Raw genomic sequence first — 22,521 nt, forward strand, 5'->3', positions numbered from 1 at the left:
CTCCTGTTGTTGTGGTAACTCGCGAACGTCAACGGAGGGTTCCGTGCGTCGCTGAACGTCAACATGCGGCTGGCAGGGTACACTGCGCATGGGTGGCGGGACTCTCACAGCTGGAGTGCGGGAGAAGGTAGCCTCAGCGTCTACTGGACGTACAACCGTGGTTGGTTGTAGGCTAACGGGTGCAGCGTCAACCTTCTCCGCACGAAAGTCCTGCATTAAAGATGTTAACTGCGTCTGCATAGACTGCAGCAAAGACCACTTAGGGTCTACAGCAGCAGGTGCGGCAACAGACGGTGTTACTGCCTGTTGCGGTACCGCTTTGCCTCTCTTAGGAGGTGTGCAGTCATCGGAAGACTGCAGCGAGTCCGAACTGACCCAGTGGCTACAACTGGGCCGTTGGACTTGCGCGGAAGGGACCTTGCGTTTGAGAGGCCGTGAGACCTTGGTCCATCGTTTCTTACGCGAAACATCTTCCGCAGACGAGGAATAAATGGGCTCTCTCGTCTTCTTGTGGGTGGGGCGATCTTGGCAAGATACGTCCGAAACCACGGAGGGAACGTCTGTCCGCTGATTAAAGCCTGTCGAACCCTTTGGTCGTACGACATTGCTTCTCCCCTGGGCTTGGGAGCTTGCAAGAGGTCCCGGACTGGGAGGACGACAGGCACGAACAGACGCACCCTCAAGCGCAACACTAACACTTTTCACAACACTACCACTCACTTTGTCATTACCCACTGCACTCTTACCCTTCAACTCCTTGACGTCAGCCATGAGTTGGTTACGGTCACTCGCCAATGACTCGACTCTCTCACCCAGAGCCTGGATGGCACGCATCATATCTGCCATCGAAGGTTGTTGAGTGCTAGAAGGGGGATCAGGAGCAACCATTACAGGGGAAGGAATAGGTTGTGGGGCATGGGGAGAGGAAAAATCAACGGAGCGAGATGAACTTCTCCTGACTCTATCTCTCTCTAGCCTACGTGAATATTTCAGGAATTCGAGAAAATCGAATTCCGAAAGCCCAACGCATTCCTCACATCGATCTTCCAATTGACAGGTTTTGCCCCGACAATTGGAACAAATGGTGTGCGGATCGATAGAGGCCTTCGGAAGACGCCTTGAACAGTCCCTAGCACTACACTTTCTGTATTTAGGGACTTGAGAAGGGTCAGACATCTTGAATTAGTCAAAGGGGGTATTCAAAATCTATCCAAATCGTCAACAAATAATCCAAAATTCAATCAAAGAATGCAAGGAAGTATTGAAGATAACCTCTGCAAAGCGAAAGCTAATAACTAGAAATGAGTACTTCACCAAAATCTGTGAAAATCAATCCAGTAAGCAACAGCGTATTTAGTAGGTCTTGCCGGTGGCACAACAGAGAGAAAATTGGTTCTGTGTTTACTTGGAGTACTTGAGTACCTGCTCGACAGATGGCACTGTTGATGTACACCCCCTACCTGTATAGCGATCGCTGGCGTATTTTGTCCTTAGGTTTTTCTGTCGGGCAGCAGAGCTGACAGCTTATATGATCACCGGCTAAGTTTAATATTGAAAAATCTTGTTTAAGAAGCAAGAAACTTACCTTGCTAATCCTGAGCTAAGTTGCACCATACAAACACTATGCTACACAACATATTTATGACAACTGGTAGTTACTGCAGCCTACGATGTAGATATTCTGACGGTCAAGAGATTCAAGGGGGTGGCCTTGTGTAGTATCCCTCCACCAATATGAGTATAAAACCAGGCTTTTTTGTCCAAAGAAGGAAGAGATGTAAGGGTGGCTATAGAAATTATTTTACCTTTTTAATTGAAGATCAAGAAACTCATGTTTCATAGATGAGAGCAATGAGATTAACAGGTAAGATACATCAAAATAAAATTGTTTAATAAGCCTAATTTTATGGCTAAAGTATTTCAAAAGTGGCTACAACTATTAAGACAGGAAAAATATACACTTGATCCCTTTATATGAATTTTGATATAGAGAATATACAATACAATATTATTATCCTTTGCCACACACCACACATATAATTCCCTATTTTAATATTTCTAAATTTATCGGTATGAAGCACTGTAATCTTAACAAAACCACAGTCATATTTCTAAGACTCCCATATCGAACACCTACAATATCTATCAATACAGTATATCAACTTCAGAGAGTACACTAGTCTAAGTATCAATATATATCTATCATATCTGTATTTGCTACCTGCAGTGTACATCACAATTGGTTACAAGAATCAATAGGCACATATATGAGAAGTTAAGAACAATATTTCTAAAAATTCTATATTAGATTTTTTAAGAGCTTTGGCTGTAAATGTGGGAAATATAAAACATGATGACCAATAAAAGCAATTTTTTAAAATATACATGTTCCTATCTTCTCCATAAACAGAACTACATTATCTTGATAATTATTACTTAATTTTGCTTAGTAATATAAATCATATAAAACTATATTATATCAAAACCATTGGCATTTTGAGGTCTTCAAAGTTCTTGTAACTAATTTTTTGCTGAGCAGGCTCTCATGTGCTTCACTTCATTACTTATTGGCTAATCTTTGCTTTTTACTTGTTTCAGATTTATTCTTCACTTCTGACATTCTTATTCAGTGCCGAGCAGCTTTCATTACTGAAGCCACAGGGTTTATGGTATTTTGCTCTCCAATTTGGGTTATTGCTTGGCAGATGATAAAACAAATGATAATGGTAATGATTAAGACCTCACACAAAATTGCAATGCCAAGGAAAAACTCTAACGGCAATATTAATTTAAACCATAAAAATAAACCAAATACGAACAGTCTTATAATTTCATAAGCACTGGATAACTGAATTCTCAGGATGAAATAGAAGTTTATACAATGAATTTAGAACTTACACATTTCATCTGTTAAAATTAAAAGTACTTAGAAGTTATCCAATCAAATAGACATTTCTTCAATAAGATGGTTTAATATACTAATAGCACCAAGATTAAGACATTATTACAAAGTGGTTTACAAAACTACAAAGTCATAAGCCTTGTCTAAAAGATTTGTTCTTAAAAGTGAAGGTAGAAAGTTAATATTGAAGAGACCAACATGAAATGAATAGAAGAAAAAAGAAAAGAAGGCAATACTATGTGCTTCATAAAAAATACCTTATGTGGGGGTTACCAACACAAATATTTTTAAATGATTGATTAAATGACATTACTAAATAAGCATAGCAATCAATGAAGCATTAGATTTAAAGAAACATCTAACTGTACTATACAGCTTATTTTGTGGTTAAAGCTGTTGTTTTTTAAAACTGAACAATTGCAAATAACCTAAGAAACACCCATATTTGAACACAATTAAAGAAACTTGATTTTAGCTAATGTCTGCACAATAAACCAACAACTGAAAAAAAGAAAAAAAATATGATTGTGTTAATAGGAGAAATTCAGTCAATACTTGAAAACTTTGTACTGCATTATTTCTGATAGAAAGAGTTAGTTACTTCAGCCCAATTTCAGTTGATTTGGTCTATGAAAGAGCTTAGGAGCATACAGTATTATGATCATAAGAAAATTACAAGGATATTATACATTATGTCCATAAACATAACCTTCTTATTTAAGAACATTCTACAGATAATTATTACTTTTTATTCTGTAATGCGCTATGCCTTTTTCAAAATCTCAAACTCCCAACAAAAGTATAACGTTGCTTTCACTACCCTCTTTAACTGATTATAAAACTATGTCTTGCTTGTTATATAAATTCATCTAATGACTCAATATATATTTAAAGGTTCACTTCAGTCCCACGAACTACACGACTGCGAAGTTTCCAAATTTCTTTGAAGTCTAATCCAGTCACCCCCCTTTTTTTGGCGATCTCTTCAACTTCCTTGGCAATGCTTTCCTGTGTTGTTCCTCGCACATCAATGTAGTTACATTCTGATGCTGCATAGTGACAGGAAATGGCTTTGCGGAAGTGCTGAAAATATAATCCCAGTAAAATTTGATTCCTTTGCCAAAACAATGCCTGTAGGCTTGTAAATTGCAATTATTAATGAGGAAAGTCCTTATACCATTTAATTAAATTATCTCAGGAAGGATTGAAAATTAATTTATATTTTATCCATTATTTTCCAAATGCAATACTGCACTGTGTCACACAATATACTGTAAAAATATTGGTAGTTTTTTGTGTCATGAGTTCAGGGAGTTAGTCTAAATATTATTCTATAAAGGACAGGGAGTTCAAAAAGGACCTGAAGGCCATAGAAGGGTGTGAGGACAACCAGAACATAAACTTAAAAGATGAATATACAAGACTGTAAATTGTTTAAGGTCTTGTAAGCATTAATATATATGGATATAGTATAAGCAGAACTGAGGCAAGAGAATGTACACTAGCTATAATGACACAAGATAACACAAACTTCCTGCCATTTTTAAAATCTCTGGTATTTTGGGTGCCCTTCTATCATATCCATGTCTTGGCTTGTACCAGTCTGGTGTCTGTTTTTTGTTTTTTGTGAATCTAAAATGCTTCACCAAGTATAAGTCATATCTCTTAAAAGGCAGTATGATAATTAGAAATTTCATGCTAACCTTGGGGAACTCAGATCTAATTTGGCAGATACAACAGAAAATTCAGATACTATCAAGATTGGCCAACTTGTTGCCACCAATAAACAAAGATGTTCAGTAGTAACCCTATCTAGACAAATTTATTACCTCAGAGCTGTATTAGGTGGGTAACTTGGTATGATCTGTAGTCTTGCTGCAATTTTGAGCTGACAATATAAAGTGTAGCAGGTCTGGCTATGATAAATAGGTACTGCATTATTGGTCACACAATAACCAATACATATTGAAACTATCTCTAATCTAATTTTGGTCTTCATCACATCATCAAAATCCAATGAAGAAAAATGAAATTATAATGAGCAGGACACAAACATCTCTATGCAATGCCTTCATGCAATATGAAAAGTTTTATTTATAAAACAGTATATATGGAGGAAATAGCATGGAAGACATTATTTCCTACCAATAAACTTTTGAGTGCCAACCCCTCACCAAATGATTTGGCACTCAAGCCCAAAGCCCTATCTTTGGACATTTTACTTAACTCATCTTAGCACAAACCCTAAAAGAAGATAAGGCTTTACAACATTTATTATCATATAGCTGAATAAATGTCCTTTTCTTTTATAAATAATGTTACTGTATTTATTTTCTTAAATTTTCATAGAAGTAACTAATAAAAGGAAGAAAAAATAGTAATGATTGGCATAAAGTAAGTCCAAAAGTGCCAAAGGAAGTAGGAAAATTGGAAGTAAAAATTGAATTTGACAAAGGAAAAACCGATTTTTGGGGAGGTGCTGTGTGGTCCCCAAGGACTCTTCTGCAAAATACTTGAACAGGAAATCTAATATGACATAAATACCAAATAAATATCGTCCCCACTGCTCAAGGCCAGTTTATCAATGTGCAAAGCATGGACTCAGTGCGTATATGTGAGACACTTTAGTTCAGCATATTAAACTAGACACAGCACCTCCAATAATGAAATCCTCTGGCTATCAATGACACGTCATCAATGTGAACCATCACTACAGCTTGAGGTAATGATACCTGCAGACAAACTATGCCCAGCAGCATTCTTTCAAACTTAAAGTGAGAATATGCCCAGCAGCATTCTTTCAAACTTAAAGTGAGAATCAATTGTCCTGCTACCCTGTACGAAGAAGAGGGAGGGTCGGGTCTTGGAGACCAGACATCACTTCCCCAAAATAGGGTTTTCCTTCGTCAAAACACTTTTGGGGGGTTAATGTGCTGTGTTATCTCCAAGGGCACTAAGCCTGTCACCAATTCTTCCTTTCATGGACCCAAAGAGGACCTGGTAGTTGGTCCTACCTTGTTGTTTCTCTCCCTTGCACAGCTAATGATGCCATAAAATTCCTTTCTCAGGGATTATCTAACATTATTCTTTTGCAAATTAATTTTCTTTGTGAAACATCCTCAACATCATGTTATACTGTAAAAGTTGAGTGAGCATTAATTTCCTCTTGAGCAGTAATTTCCTTTACAGGGTGCTGAACACCCTCTGCAGTTGGCGAGTGTTGGGTTAGGTGCATGCGAGAGGGAGGTATAGCACCTCGCCCACTAACCTCACTAGGTGATAGGTTTAGCACGCTAGATTCATCAATCTCTTATCAAAGAACAGAAGTTTCTCCGTTGTAAGAGTGTGAAACTATGAGGCAAAGTCCTGGCCTTGTAAAGCTCCATGAGCTTGGTTGTGCCCCAAGGGGCATGATGTACTGTAGTTCATAACCTCAAAGAGTTACTGTATAGCCTAGGGGTGGTTTCTTCCTTGTAAGAGGTTGAAACCATGAGGCACAGATTCTGAAGGACCTGGCCTCACAAAACTCCATGAGCTTTGTTGTGTCCTAGAGGTATAATCACGATGTAGGAGATAACTCTGGGGAGTTAAGAGCCTACAAGACTCATCGATGAGAGGCGGTGACCGCAACCAGTTGGCATCTAACAAGACTCGTTGTACCCTGAAGGTAAGACAGCGAAGAGCAAGCACAGCAAGAAGTCACTTAACTCCTTCTCCATCAAGCTCTGAAGAGCTCTGCAGGGAATGGATGAATCCAATCCCGTTGGAGGAATCCTCCAGAGAGAAAAAAGATAAGGTGAAGACTGTCTCTCCTGCCAGTGGGAAAGGCAATCAACCTCTGTTCCTGCCGTCGGCAACTCTCCCCGTAAGCAGGGAGATTGCTCGACAATGGTTGATGAAGGGTAAACCCTCGTAAGAAGTTGTCCAGCACCTGGAGACAGCACTCTATGCTTCCTATTATCGAGGAGAGCTCAAGTTGAAGGTTGGTATCAAGAGTTGCATGTGAAATGTAATCGAAGCTAGTTTCTAGGTTCCCCCCGAAAGAATCCCCTCCCTGACTAGAAGCACTGAAGGGACTCAGTCTGTCTCTGCTCTCATTCCTATGCCAAAGCTATAGGAATGAAGATGAGCACAAGTAAAGTGTGTTACAGTAAACTGTAACACTTCCAGAAACCATTCCGTATTGAAGAAAAATGAAAATTCAAAATCTTAAGCCAGTTGTTTCATTATTATGGTCGTTAAACCAAATAAAGCTGAGGAGAACCGACAGCGTCTGCTCTCCTCTGAGCCGAAATGTGGCTTGTGTTAGCTACTGCGAGTGTGAGCGGGGTGGTTGGTCTATCCCCCCTTAACTAGCTGAGGGGAGTACCACCTCGCTAAAAGTTTTACGGGTCGTTTCAGCTGTCGCCAAACTATATCTCCATAGTATAAAGCTAAAAGGTTTGTATTTGGTGCTGTAACAAATTTTGTTTTTATTATTTATGGTCTACAAATTCACCCTTTAAAGATATTAGCACAGTGACTCATAGGTAAGATTCATCGAAATAACCAAATAACATTCAGTTTGGGTCATTAGTCGACATTATGATGGTTAGTGAATGATTACAGATAATTAAAAGTTCTTTATGGTTTGAGTAATATTAAGACAAAATTCTGGACAATCTAATGACAGACTAGTCCCTCTATCAGAAGATGCTGGTTGTACTAATGATAAACATGATTAATCAAAGATTTCTAATAAAGATTTCTAAAAATGTTTAAAAAATATTTACCAATCACTAATCCATAGTAAAACCTATTGATATTTAGAAATACAACTAACTAAGCTAGTATTTACATATAGCCAGCACACATACATGAGAAAAAACACAGAATTGTATGTTTAATGTTACCTCTGTGCGATTATCTCCAGAACCATGAAGGAGAATGGGGTGGAAGAAAACTGTATCACCTTTCTCCATGCATAAGAGAGATTTAGGTTCATCATCAAACCCACGTACACCATGGTACATCTTGTTTACTCCTTTCTGTGAAAGAAGCAGTACAGTATCATAATATTAACATTTATAATGCCACAAAAAATCAGAGAATAAGAAACTAAAACTTATTTATAAACAACTACCAATGAATTTTCATCAGTTACAATTGAAACCACAACGACCAATTCAGCTCCACTTACAAAGGTTCTAAGTTTAAACAGTACATGAAGTTCCAATAGGAATCATAAAGGCTGGTGAAATAAAACTTCCTTGAATAAGCTTTCACTTTTATGCAAACAGTTATGATATTCATCATATTAGCTATGTTTAGTGCATGATATAGCTTAGGGAAATGCCTAATACACGTTGAGCCAATCTCAGTGTTTCATGACTCCATTATAATATAAGAAAAAAATGTGAAATGGTTGAGTGGATTTGCTTCAAGCTTTATCATGAAGTTTGTCAATAAATTTAATCTTTTTTTAGTTTTATTCTTGTTACTTAATCTAACATTCACAATGGTTTCTAGTCATTCCTAAGAAATTATTTTTTTCATAAAGCATTTTCATTGGGGTACTCATAAACTATGATAGGTAAGATGTAATTACAGAATTTCTCCATAGTAAAAAAAATTGCTGTACAGAACTGTACTGTATTTGGAAATTTCATATGAATCTAAAACAGCAGTAAGAGAGGCCACTCATTCATTTTTGTATGGACATACAGTATATGTATTAATATATCATTATACAGTATGTACTCATATACTGTAGTCTTTAAATCCTATTTTATGAACAAAAATATTCATGCATCATATGAAAACAGTAATAACAAAAATCACTGACAAATACTTGATTATGAACTTATCATTAACAGAAATATATTCTTTATTATTATTATTATTATTATCTAATCAGTTCTAATAAAATTTCTTGGCTTGAAAAGCATAAACTCAGAAAAAAAGAAGGGCATCTTTATGTGAATTTTTGAGGATTAATACTGGACACAGAGTTAAAGGGACAAAAAAAGGGAAGGGATTTGATGAAGGAAAACCCTTTTTGCTTTGTGTGTCCCCTAAAGACTTTCCTGTAAAATGTTATTTTTATTAATAAAATAAATTTTTGAATATACTTACCCGGTGATCATATAAGCTGTCAGCTCTGCTGCCCGACAGAAAAACCTAAGGACAAAATACGCCAGCGATCGCTATACAGGTGGGGGTGTACATCAACAGCGCCATCTGTCGAGCAGGTACTCAAGTACTCCATGTAAACACAGAACCAATTTTCTCCTCGGTCCACTGGGTCTCTATTGGGGAGGAAGGGAGGGTCCTTTAATATATGATCACCGGGTAAGTATATTCAAAAATTTATTTTATTAATAAAAATAACATTTTTCAATATTAAACTTAGCCGGTGATCATATAAGCTGATTCACACCCAGGGGGGTGGGTAGAGACCAGCATTACATGTTTACATTATTAAGAGCTAAGTATTTTGTATTTCATTTTAGCAGTTATTCAAAATAACAAACATAAAATAAATAAGTACCTGGTAAGGAAGTCGACTTGAACAATTACTCTGCCTTTTTAAGTACGTCTTCCTTACTGAGCCTCGCGATCCTCATAGGATGCTGTGCGACTCCTAGGAGCTGAAGTATCAAGGGTTGCAACCCATACTAAAGGACCTCATCAAAACCTCTAATCTAGGCGCTTCTCAAGAAAAGAATTTGACCACCCGCCAAATCAACCAGGATGCGAAAGGCTTCTTAGCCTTCCGGACAACCCAAAAACAACAATAAAAAACATTTCAAGAGAAAGATTAAAAAGGTTATGGAATTAGGGGAATGTAGTGGTTGAGCCCTCACCCACTACTGCACTCGCTGCTACGAATGGTCCCAGGGTGTAGCAGTTCTCGTAAAGAGACTGGACATCTTTAAGATAAAAAGACGCGAACACTGACTTGCTTCTCCAATAGGTTGCGTCCATTATACTCTGCAGAGATCTGTTTTGTTTGAAGGCCACTGAAGTTGCGACAGCTCTAACTTCATGTGTCCTTACCTTCAGCAAAGCATGGTCTTCCTCATTCAGATGGGAATGAGCTTCTCGTATCAACAGTCTAATATAATAGGAAACTGCATTCTTCGACATAGGTAAAGAAGGTTTCTTAATAGCACACCATAAAGCTTCTGACTGTCCTCGTAAAGGTTTAGTTCGTTTTAAATAGAACTTAAGAGCTCTAACAGGGCACAAGACTCTTTCTAGTTCATTTCCAACCAAATTAGAAAGGCTTGGAATATCGAACGATTTCGGCCAAGGACGAGAAGGTAGTTCGTTTTTGGCTAGAAAACCAAGCTGCAAAGAACATGTAGCCGTTTCAGATGAAAATCCGATGTTCCTGCTGAAGGCGTGTATCTCACTGACTCTTTTAGCTGTAGCTAAGCAGACGAGGAAAAGAGTCTTTAAAGTGAGATCTTTAAAGGAGGCTGATTGTAGCGGCTCGAACCTTTCTGACATAAGGAATCTTAGTACCACGTCTAAATTCCAACCTGGTGTGGCCAAACGACGCTCCTTCGAGGTCTCAAAAGACTTAAGGAGGTCCTGTAGATCTTTGTTGTTGGAAAGATCTAAGCCTCTGTGACGGAAGACTGCTGCCAACATGCTTCTGTAACCCTTGATCGTGGGAGCTGAAAGAGATCTTTCCTTCCTCAGATATAAAAGGAAGTCAGCTATTTGAGTTACAGAGGTACTGGTTGAGGATACTGATACCGACTTGCACCAGTTTCGGAAGACTTCCCACTTCGACTGGTAGACTCTAAGAGTGGATGTCCTCCTTGCTCTAGCAATCGCCCTGGCTGCCTCCTTCGAAAAGCCTCTAGCTCTTGAGAGTCTTTCGATAGTCTGAAGGCAGTCAGACGAAGAGCGTGGAGGCTTGGGTGTACCTTCTTTACGTGTGGCTGACGTAGAAGGTCCACTCTTAGCGGAAGTGTTCTGGGAACGTCCACTAGCCATTGCAGTACCTCGGTGAACCATTCTCTCGCGGGCCAGAGGGGAGCAACCAACGTCAACCTTGTCCCTTCGTGAGAGGCGAACTTCTGCAGTACCTTGTTGACAATATTGAACGGGGGGAATGCATAAAGGTCTAGATGGGACCAATCCAGTAGAAAGGCATCTATATGAACTGCTGCTGGGTCCGGGATTGGCGAGCAATAATTTGGGAGCCTCTTGGTCATTGAGGTTGCAAAGAGATCTATGGTAGGTTGGCCCCATGTGGCCCAAAGTCTCTTGCATACATTCTTGTGAAGGGTCCATTCTGTTGGGATGATTTGACCCTTCCGACTGAGGCGGTCCGCCATGACATTCATGTTGCCTTGAATGAACCTCGTTACTAGAGACAGGTTTAGATCTCTTGACCAGGTGAGGAGGTCCCTTGCGATCTCGTACAACTTCAGAGAATGGGCCCTCCTTGCTTGGAGATGATGTACGCCAAGGCCGTGGTGTTGTCGGAGTTCACCTCCACCACCTTGCCTAGAAGGAGGGACTTGAAGCTTTTCAAGGCCAGATGAACTGCCAGTAGCTCCTTGCAGTTGATATGTAACGCTCTTTGCTCCGCGTTCCAGGTGTCCGAGCATTCCCGACCGTCTAATGTCGCACCCCAGCCCGTGTCCGATGCGTCCGAGAAGAGAACGTGGTTGGGGGTCTGAACAGTCAGTGGCAGACCCTCTCTGAGGTTGATGTTGTCCTTCCACCAGGTCAGTGATGACTTCATCTTCTCGGAAATAGGGATCGAGACCGCTTCTAGCGTCTTGTCCTTTCTCCAGTGAACAGCCAGGTGAAATTGAAGGGGACGGAGGTGCAGTCTCCCTAACGCAATGAACTGGTCCAGTGATGAAAGCGTCCCTATCAGACTCATCCACTGTCTGACTGAACATCGGTCCTTCATTAGCATGTTCTGGATGCATCCTTGGGCTTGACTTATTCTGGGGGCCGACGGAAAAGCCCGAAAAGCTTGACTGTGAATCTCCATCCCTAGGTACACTATAGTTTGGGATGGGACCAGTTGGGACTTTTCCATATTGACCAGGAGACCCAATTCCTTGGTCAGATCTAGAGTCCACTTTAGATTCTCCAGACAGCGACGACTGGAGGAAGCTCTTAAAAGCCAGTCGTCCAAATAGAGGGAGGCTCTGATGTCTGCTAAATGCAGGAATTTGGCAATATTCCTCATCAGTTTTGTAAAGACAAGAGGCGCCGTGCTTAGGCCAAAGCACAGGGCTTGAAATTGGTAGACAACCTTCCCGTAAACGAACCTTAGAAAAGGTTGGGAATCTGGGTGGATGGGGACGTGAAAGTAAGCGTTCTTGAGGTCTAAAGAGACCATCCAGTCTTCCTTCCTGACCGCTGCTAGAACAGACTTTGCCGTCTCCATGGCGAACGTCTGCTTGGTGATAAAGACATTCAGAGCACTGACGTCTAGCACCGGTCTCCACCCTCCTGTCTTCTTTACCACTAAGAAGAGACGGTTGTAGAAGCCCGGGGATTGATGGTCCCGGACTTTGACTACCGCTCCCTTTTCTAGTAAGAGAGACACCTCTTGCTTCAAAGCTAGTCGCTTGTCCTCCTCTCTGTACCTGGGAGAGAGGTCGATGGGAGTCGTTGCTAGAGGGGGCTTGCGCAAGAATGGGATCTTGTACCCCTCTCTGAGCAACTTCACAGATTGTGCATCTGCGCCCCTGTTCTCCCAGGACTGCCAGTAGTTCTTGAGTCTGGCTCCCACTGCTGTCTGAAGAATGTGGCAGTCAGACTCTGCCTCTAAAGGACTTGGTACCTTTCTTCTTGCTCCCACGTTTCCCTTCGGCACGAGCACCTCCTCTGCTGGAGGCTCTGCCACGAAAGGGCGGAATGAATCTTGACGCTGGAGTATCCATCCTGGGTCTAGACACGGAAGGCAAAGGGGTGGCTTTGCGTGCAGATGACGCAACCAGGTCATGCGTGTCTTTTTGAATCAAGGAGGCAGCAATCTCCTTGATCAACTCCTCTGGGAAAAGGCACTTCGAGAGAGGGGCAAACATAAGCTCCGACCTCTGACATTGAGTTACTCCAGCTGACAAGAAGGAGCAAAGGTTTTCTCGTTTCTTGAGGACCCCGGAAACGAACGAAGCCGCAAGCTCACTGGAACCGTCCCGTATGGCCTTGTCCATGCAGGACATAATGAGCATGGAAGTTTCCTTGTCAGAAGGGGAGGTCTTCCTGCTCAACGCTCCCAAACACCAGTCCAAAAAGTTAAACACTTCGAACGCTCTGAACACTCCTTTCATCAGATGATCTAAATCTGAAGGAGTCCAACAAATCTTGGAGCGTCTCATGGCCAGCCTGCGGGGAGAGTCTACTAGACTTGAGAAGTCGCCCTGGGCAGAGGCAGGAACTCCCAAGCCGAGAACTTCTCCCGTGGCATACCAGACGCTCGATCTGGAAGCAAGTTTCGCAGGGGGAAACAAGAATGCTGTCTTCCCCAGGTGCTTTTTGGACTGCATCCAATCTCCCAACACCCTTAAAGCTCTCTTGGACGAGCGGGCGAGGACGAGCTTCGTAAAGGCAGGCGCGGATGACTGCGTGCCTAAAGCGAACTCAGATGGAGGTGAGCGTGGGGCCGCAGAAACAAACTGATCTGGATACAAGTCCTTGAACAGTGCAAGTACTTTTCTAAAGTCCAGGGAGGGAGGCGTGGTCTTGGGTTCGTCGATGTCCGTGTGCGGGTCGTCAAGGTGTGCAGCGTCGTCATCATCAGAGAGTCCATCGTCTGAATGCTGAAGAGGAAGCGGCAAAGGAGTAGGCATTGGCTGGTCAGCTGAGTCCGGCAGCACGGGTGCATGCGTGACTGCACTGGACGCAACGTCATGGAACTGTTGGTCAGTCTGAGAGCAGGCAACAACCATAGCTGCGCGGGGGCGCAAAGCGTCTACTCCCGACTGTATAGACTGTGGGCGAGTAGGGGTAACCACAGTGGGTTGCGGAGGTTGACGCACCGCGTCAAAACAAAACAACTTAGGTTGTTGTTGTTGTAACTCGCGAACGTCAACGGAGGGTTCCGTGCGTCGGCGTACGTCAACATGCGGCTGGCAGGGTACAGTGCGCATGGGTGGCGGGACTCTCACAGCTGGAGTGCGGGAGAAGGTAGCCTTAGCGTCAACTGGACGCACAACCGTGGTTGGTTGTAGGCTAACGGGTGCAGCGTCAACCTTCTCCGCACGAAAGTCCTGCATTAACGATGACAACTGTGTCTGCATGGTCTGCAGCAAAGCCCACTTAGGGTCTACAGTAGCAGGTGCGGCAACAGACGGTGTTACTGCCTGTTGCGGTACCGCTTTGCCTCTCTTAGGAGGTGTGCAGTCATCTGAAGACTGCAGCGAGTCCGAACTGACCCAGTGGCTACAACTGGGCCGTTGGACTTGCGCGGAAGGGACCTTGCGTTTGAGAGGTCATGAGACCTTGGTCCATTGTTTCTGCCGAGAAACATCTTCCGCAGACGAGGAATAAATGGGCTCTCTCGTCTTCTTGTGGGTGGGGCGATCTTGGCAAGATACGTCCGAAACCACGGAGGGAACGTCTGTCCGCTGATTAAAGCCTGTCGAACCCTTTGGTCGTACGACATTGCTTCTCCCCTGGGCTTGGGAGCTTGCAAGAGGTCCCTGACTGGGAGGACGACAGGCACGAACAGACGCACCCTCAAGCGCAACACTAACACTTTTCACAACACTTCCACTCACTAGGTCACTACCCACTGCACTCTTACCCTTCAACTCCCTGACGTCTGCCATGAGTTGGTTACGGTCACTCGCCAATGACTCGACTCTCTCACCCAGAGCCTGGATGGCACGCATCATATCTGCCATCGAAGGTTGTTGAGTGCTAGAAGGGGGATCAGGAGCAACCACTACAGGGGAAGGAATAGGTTGTGGGGCATGGGGAGAGGAAAAATCAACTGAGCGAGATGAACTCCTCCTGACTCTATCTCTCTCTAGCCTACGTGAATATTTAAGGAATTCGAGAAAATCGAATTCCGAAAGCCCAACGCATTCCTCACACCGATCTTCCCATTGACAGGATTTACCCCGACAATTGGAACAAATGGTGTGCGGATCGATAGAGGCCTTCGGAAGACGCCTTGAACAGTCCCTAGCACTACACTTCCTGTATTTAGGGACTTGAGAAGGGTCAGCCATCTTGAATTAGTCAAAGGGGAAATTCAAAATCTATCCAAGTCGTCAACAAATAATCCAAAATTCAATCAAAGAATGCAAGGAAGTATTGAAGATAACCTCTGCAAAGCGAAAGCTAATAACTAGAAATGAGTACTTCACCAAAATCTGTGAAAATCAATCCAGTAAGCAACAGCGTATTTAGTAGGTCTTGCCGGTGGCACAACAGAGAGAAAATTGGTTCTGTGTTTACATGGAGTACTTGAGTACCTGCTCGACAGATGGCGCTGTTGATGTACACCCCCACCTGTATAGTGATCGCTGGCGTATTTTGTCCTTAGGTTTTTCTGTCGGGCAGCAGAGCTGACAGCTTATATGATCACCGGCTAAGTTTAATATTGAAAAAGCTAGAACAGGGAATCAAATACTACAAATCTTTAATACAATTTGTATTATTCCTAGATATACTGTACAAAGCTTTGTCATTGATATGGGTTTACTCCTATGTCGATTTTCTACAATCAGAAAAAGAAAAGAAAAAGGGATGCTTAATTGGTAACTATAATAGGTTAATAAGCTAATCCAGTGGTGGGCAGTGCTAAGCTCTGTTGCAAGGCAAGCTTCACTCTATCCTGGTCAAGATTTGAGGGGTGAATGAGGTGGGGCCTTTGCATAAATGACTCGGGTTTGTATATCTAGGAAAAATACAAACTGTACTAAATATTTGTAGTTTACTCCTATGCACATGCAAATTTCTGAGTCATTTATACGGGGAGTATTCCTTAAGAGGGAAGAAGTCTGTTAAGAGGAGGTCAAGCTCTATGTCATGAATAGGACTCATGAAGAGGTGGGGCTGAAGTGTCAAATTTCTCTAAGTCAAGACCCAAGTAGGATGAAAAATTACCAGGTGCAGGCATCAAGAATTATATCAATACAGTACAATAAAAACCTAAACAGTCATTCTTACCTTAATTTGGGTATAACCAATATAAGTACTCCTTGGTCTAAAGCTTGGAGGAGAGTGCATCCAGGCTTGATCTACTTTAACCTTACAATGCAGAGAATAACTGATGCCGTGAAAAACGGTTAAGTGTCTCATAAGAGCTTTGGTTAGATTATCTGTTGATCCACAACAATAGAACCTAAGGAGAAAATATCCAGGGACCTATGAGTATAGCCTTTTAAATAATGGCCTATGAAGACAGTCTACCTCTTCCAGACCCCTGCACTAAGTACTTGGGCTACCGAGTGGCTTTTGCGGAAAGTCCACGGATGTCATGTGCTCGAGAAGGGGACCCTAGTGACGCTTCCCCTGAGGATTTATACGCTCTCATAATGGTTTCACACAACCAAAAGGAAATAGCATTCTTCGATACTTTCTTTTTGCAACGGCCAGTACTCACAACCAGATTAGGAATTCTTGGTCTGAGTGAGGCTGTTCTCTTTAGGTATTTCATGAAAACTCTTATGGGACAGAATAACAGATTATCCAGATCATCAGTTACCTCTTTGAGAGACGAGATTGTGAAAGATTCAAATCTACAATCAAGTACTGTATAGCTGGATTTTGTCTTAGCCACAAACTCAGTAACAACAGAGAAGGAAAATTCCTTCCAGCCCCTGGAATGTGATGTAAGATAATTTGCTTACTCTTTTAGTTGAGGCTAGAGCAAGGAGGAAGAAAGCTCTCAGGGCGAGACCCCTGTCTTCTAGCTAGGAATATCATGCATCGCAGAAACGAGCTTACACTTCTTGCTACCTAGGGAAGATGAGGAAGGGGAATGATACCTTTTAGCTCGTTTCTTACAACGGGAACGATATTTCTCCCACTGGAAGGACGGCCACTCCCTATAAAACTCACGAGGGGACTTTATAGAACATCGCTTACCATGACAGTTCCAGAAAAGGGGATGCGGATCTATCTCGACCCGACTCGTGAAAGTGCCACAGGGGCGACTATTACGGCCAGGGCAAGTCCACATTACAATAGCAACACTAGACATGACACAACAAAGCGCTGCAAAAGTAATCTAGTGTGATCAATTCATGATCATAGAGTGCCAAGAGATGACAGTATCTTGACAGGATGACCAGAAGATAAGTGAAGCTTGCCTTGTAGCAGAACGTAACAGCAGTGGAGTTACCAAGTAACCTATTTATATAATTACCAATTAGGCACCTTTTTCTTTCTTTCTGGTAACAGAAAATTGATATAGGAGTAGACCCCATATATGTGACTTGGGAGTTTATATCCGCATAGGAATAAAGTCCCTGTAGGAGCGTTTCACCGCCTGTGTACTTTACAAAACATAATTACGAGAATGCTAAAGAATTTATTTACAGCACCCTTATTGATTTCCTCCAACTTCATTAGTTCCTTATTTTCAGGTCACATTTTAGAACAAATAATTAAGGAAAGAACAAACTATGAGTCGTGAAAAGTGAATCTGTGGTCTTGTTGAACTAACTACTAATAATAGTTATACTGTAATAAAAATTACCTAATATGTTCTAAACACTACAATGCCAAATAAAAATAAATCACTGCTTTCCTTAAATCCCACTTGGATCTGACCATCTTATAATTTGACAGTACCTTACTATAATCAAACATTTTGAATTTAACACCATTTAACTTTTTTCTTGTACACTCCATTAACAGATGTTGGTAGTCATTCTATCTAAATAGTCTATAACATGCACAAGAAATATTCACACACATATGCAGTGTATATTGACTATGTATGTATGTATATGCTCACATACAAACATGCTTACTGTACCGTATATACATATATACAGAAGGTCCTCAATTTGCAAACATTCGGAAATACAAGCACATACCCAACTAAAATCATAAACATTAGATTTTGCATCAAAAGTTCATAATGATATACTGTAATAAAACCATATTATATAATTTAATACAGTAAGCAAGACAATATTTTCACTATAAAATGGGACTATTAACTGACTTACAGCTGAAAATCTGAGGCATGTGAGCTGGGTGAAGCCTACGCAAGGAGAAAATTTAACTAAATTCAACTGGCAAACAGCTTCTTGGAACCTATTAAGCTCTACTTTAAGAGCCTTCTGTATGTATGCATGTGTATTTATGTATGTGTGTGTATATATATATATATATATATATATATATATATATATATATATATATATATATATATATATAATATATATATATACTGTATATATATATATATATATATATATATATATATATATATATATATATATATATATATATATATATATATATATATATATAATATATATATATACTGTATATATATATATATATATATATATATATATATATATATATATATATATATATATATATATATATATATATATATATATATACTGTATATATAATCATCATCATCATCATCTCCTCCTACGTCTATTGACGCAAAGGGCCTCGGTTAGATTTCGCCATTAGTCTCTTTCTTGAGCTTTTAATTCAATACTTCTTCTTTCATCATCACATACTTCGCGCTTTATAGTCCTAAACCATGTAGGCCTGGGTCTTCCAATTCTTCTGGTGCCTTGTGGAGCCTAGTTAAACGTTTGGTAAACTGATCTCTCTTGGGGAGTGCGAAGAGCATGCCCAAACCATCTCCATCTACCCCTCATCAAATTCATATCCACATATGGTACTCGAATAATCTCTCTTATAGTTTCATTGCTAATCCTGTCCTGCCATTTAACTCCCAATATCCTTCTGAGGGCTTTATTCTCAAATCTACTTAATCTATTGGAGATTGTTTCATTGTCATACCATGACTCATGTCCAAAGCGTAACACCGATCTCACTAAACTGATATATAGTCTGATTTTTATATGAAATTTTAGGAGATTTGATTTCCAAATTGTACTTAACCTAGCCATTGTCTGATTTGCTTTTTTTCAATCTTTCACTAAACTCTAATTCTAAAGACCCTGTATTGGAGATCTTTGTTCCTAAATACTTAAATTATTCTACCTCATTAATCCTTTCCTTCCAATGATATTTCATCTTCCATCGCATACTCCGTTCTCATCATCTCTGTCTTTCTTCTATTTATACTGTATAATAAATCATATATGTAACATAATTAACCTGCTATGACCCTCTCCTCTAATCAACCTTCTATTGAAACTGAAAACTATGATAGATACGAGTACATGCCAGCGACGATGAATATACATAATACACTATATATAAAGAATATCATATAAACAGTATAACACACACACACATACATATATACTGTATATATATATATATATATATATATATATATATATATATATATATATATATATATATATATATATATATATAATATATAAATATATGTATAATATATATTTTGTGGCTATCTTTTCTATAACATCTTACCTCCCATTCAGGGTACTCATGCTGTTCAAGTTGACCTTTATGAGATCCTGGGAGGACAAACAGGCATCCATTGTCCTCATTTATCTTTTCCATAGCAGTCCATGCGCAAACAATTCGATTGGCTGGTCTGAAGAAGAAAGTAGAAAAATACTTTTCTCATGAACTGTTATTACTATTTACTAAATATAAGGAGACAGAAATGTATTTTCTTGCACAATACATGAAAGCATACAATACATGAAGACTGTAGAAAGCAACCCACTGGAAAAAATTTACGTATCACCAATAAAAATACTCAATAGTATTTACTTAATACCTCTATTCTTCTCCAAACCCCTTGCTTATATTAAAACGTCATCGGAGTCTACAATATTTCTTGAATTCAGATTTCTGTACACAATATAAGAAAAACACTACCATGGGGAGGTATTGGTATTTGATTGAGAGTTTTCTGGCATCCTGACATCTAAGGTCATTGATGCCGATATCATTTATTATAAATAAAGAATAAAAGGAAATTGCATTTACAAAAATAAAAGTAAAGATGTCCTTAAAAAAGTTAAATAGCTATCAGAAGACCTACTTCTTAAATAGCATTCAGAAGACCTAATTCTTAAATAGCTTTCAGAAGACCTACTTCTGAAATGAATCTAAAATTAACTCTAGCATGGTACGACACATCATGTCCAACAATCTTGGCAAGGATAAACTTGCCATCCTGACTTCGAGCCTCAAACAGATATCTATTTCTTAAAGTACTAGAAGTGGGGAATTCGGTCAAAAAATGTCTCACTGTCAAGGGTACCAAACAGTCATCACAATACGGCTGGTGTTGGCCAGTTAGCAGAAACTTGTGTCAACCGAGTTGCTTTAATAAGTCTTTCCTCCTAGTCAATGTCTACATGAAGACTAGGAGATCTAGAAACCATTCCATCTGCAGACAATAAGGGCTACTAAAATCATTTTTGCATTCATGGCTTGTCTTGGTTTGTTTAACACCTGCCTCATTACACAAATGATGGGAAAGCATAAAGTTCTATGAAGTTCCACTCTTGGAGCATTGTCTATTGCCTGAGCTCAATAGTCTGGCATTGGGGAACAATAGTTGGGAAGCTTATTGTTAATTAGTCCACTACAAGGATGCACCAAAGTTTCCAAAGTTCCTTGCATACATCTGGATGCAGTGACCATTCCGTGGGTAACAATTTGTACAGTATTGTCAATTTAGTTTGTCTGCTAAAGTATTTGTCTTTCCCGGGATGAATTCTGGACATAAAACTATCCTTTCTGAAGTGGTGAATGTTCAAATCTTCTGGACTTGAAACATCAGCTCTTCTGACTTGGTTCCTTCCTGATACTTGAGATATAACTGGGGTATGGTGTTATTCAAAAGTATTGCACCTATCTTTCCCCAGACTGTCTAGAAAATATTGGAGAGCCTTAAATATGGCTAACAACTCCAACAGATAGATAAGCAGAGTCTTCTCGGTTCATAGCCACATGCCAGCTGTGTCCTGATTATTCAGTGTGGGCACCCAACCTTACTTTGATCCATCTAAAAACAACATTAGGTCCGAGTCTTTCTGTTCTAATGACAGTCCTTGTACGTTGTTCCACCATTAGAAAGTTATCTATAAGTAACTTTGAATGTCAAACCAAACTGTGTCTCACTGAATGACTCAATTCCAAGACATCTTCAAGTGATATTGTACAAGTTACATCCTTCTCTAGAGGCCACATGGCCAAATATGCTTTATGCTTAGCCATTTCTTGGCTGTTGGTCGCTCTGAATACTAAAATTTGAGGAGAATTCTTATGAAATTCAGTAAACTCTTCATGGATGGGAAAGCCTTGAAAAGAATATACTGTAATCTATTTCCATCCCCCAACGACGTTAATAATTGGCAGGCTGTCAAATTTGATGTTTCAGAATTGAGAACTATTCCAAGCTTTTGTGTCAACTGCAACCAAAATATTTTGGCTCACATGCACTGTTTGAGAGTTTTTGGTAATATTAGTCAGAATACAAAATACTTGTAGTAGGTTCACTTCACTATGGGGTAAAAACTTGAGGAAGTGTGCTCAGTCTAAAGTACACAGCTTAAATCTGGAATGCCTTTCTTAGATGTACAAATCTCAAGTATTTTCTCGAGTCTGGATGAACTGGAATGTGAAAATTTGTCTCTTTCCTAAAATAAACATCCAAATCTCATGCTGGGAGAACAGAATGGTTTGATTCCATTTTATAGGTAGTAGGTTGGCCAGGGCACCAGCCACCCGTTGAGATACTACCGCTAGAGAGTTATGGGGTCTTTTGACTGGCCAGACAGTACTACATTGGATCCTCCTCTCTGGTTACGGTTCATTTTCCCTTTGCCTACATACACACTGAATAGTCTGGCATATTCTTTACATATTCTCCTCTATCCTCATACACCTGACAACACAGATTACCAAACAATTCTTCATCACCCGAGGGGTTACTGCACTGTAATTGTTCAGTGCCACTTTCCTCTTGGTAAGGGTAGAAGAGACTCTTTAGCTATGGTAGGCAGCTCTTCTAGGAGAAGGACACTCCAAAATCAAACCACTGTTCTCTAGTCTTGGGTAGTGCCATAGCCTCTGTACCATGGCCTTTCACTGTCTTGGGTTAGAGTTCTCTTGCTTGAGGGTACACTCGAGCACACTCTCCTATCTTATTTCTCTTCCTCTTGTTTTGTTAAAGTTTTTATAGTTTATATAGGAGATATTTATTGTTGTTACTCTTCTTAGAATATTTTATTTTCCTTTTTTCCTTTCCGCAATGAGCTATTTTCCCTGTTGGAGCCCCTGGGCTTATAGCATACTGCTTTTCCAACTAGGGTTGTAGCTTAGTAAGTAATAATAATAATAATAATATATTTCATGGTTAACACAAATTTGTTCAACTTAGCATATTGATAATTGGTTTCTATCCTCCTGGTGATTTTTCAGTCTTGAAATGCATTTGCATGTCTGCCCTCTTTTGAGATCTTGAGGATTTCTTGGAACTTAATTAG

The 22,521-nt window shown here is 40.2% G+C and overlaps 1 protein-coding gene across 3 annotated transcripts in view; it reads right to left on the bottom strand.

Annotated features, from left to right (window-relative positions):
• Positions 1-1,965: 1,965 nt before the first annotated feature.
• LOC137618058 (phytanoyl-CoA dioxygenase, peroxisomal-like) overlaps positions 1,966-22,521 on the bottom strand; it is a 67,774-nt gene continuing 47,218 nt past the window's right edge. For all 3 annotated transcript variants that reach the window (XM_068348020.1, XM_068348018.1, XM_068348019.1), the window contains exons 6-8: positions 19,484-19,610; positions 7,795-7,929; positions 1,966-3,985 (exon numbers count right to left, since the gene is read on the bottom strand). In XM_068348020.1, coding sequence (XP_068204121.1) covers positions 3,791-3,985; positions 7,795-7,929; positions 19,484-19,610 — 457 coding nt within the window. In that variant the 3' untranslated portion in view covers positions 1,966-3,790. The remainder of the gene's footprint in view (positions 3,986-7,794; positions 7,930-19,483; positions 19,611-22,521) is intronic.

Source organism: Palaemon carinicauda, chromosome 24, assembly GCF_036898095.1.
Source record: "Palaemon carinicauda isolate YSFRI2023 chromosome 24, ASM3689809v2, whole genome shotgun sequence".
In the NCBI taxonomy this organism is placed as follows: Eukaryota; Metazoa; Arthropoda; class Malacostraca; order Decapoda; family Palaemonidae; genus Palaemon; species Palaemon carinicauda.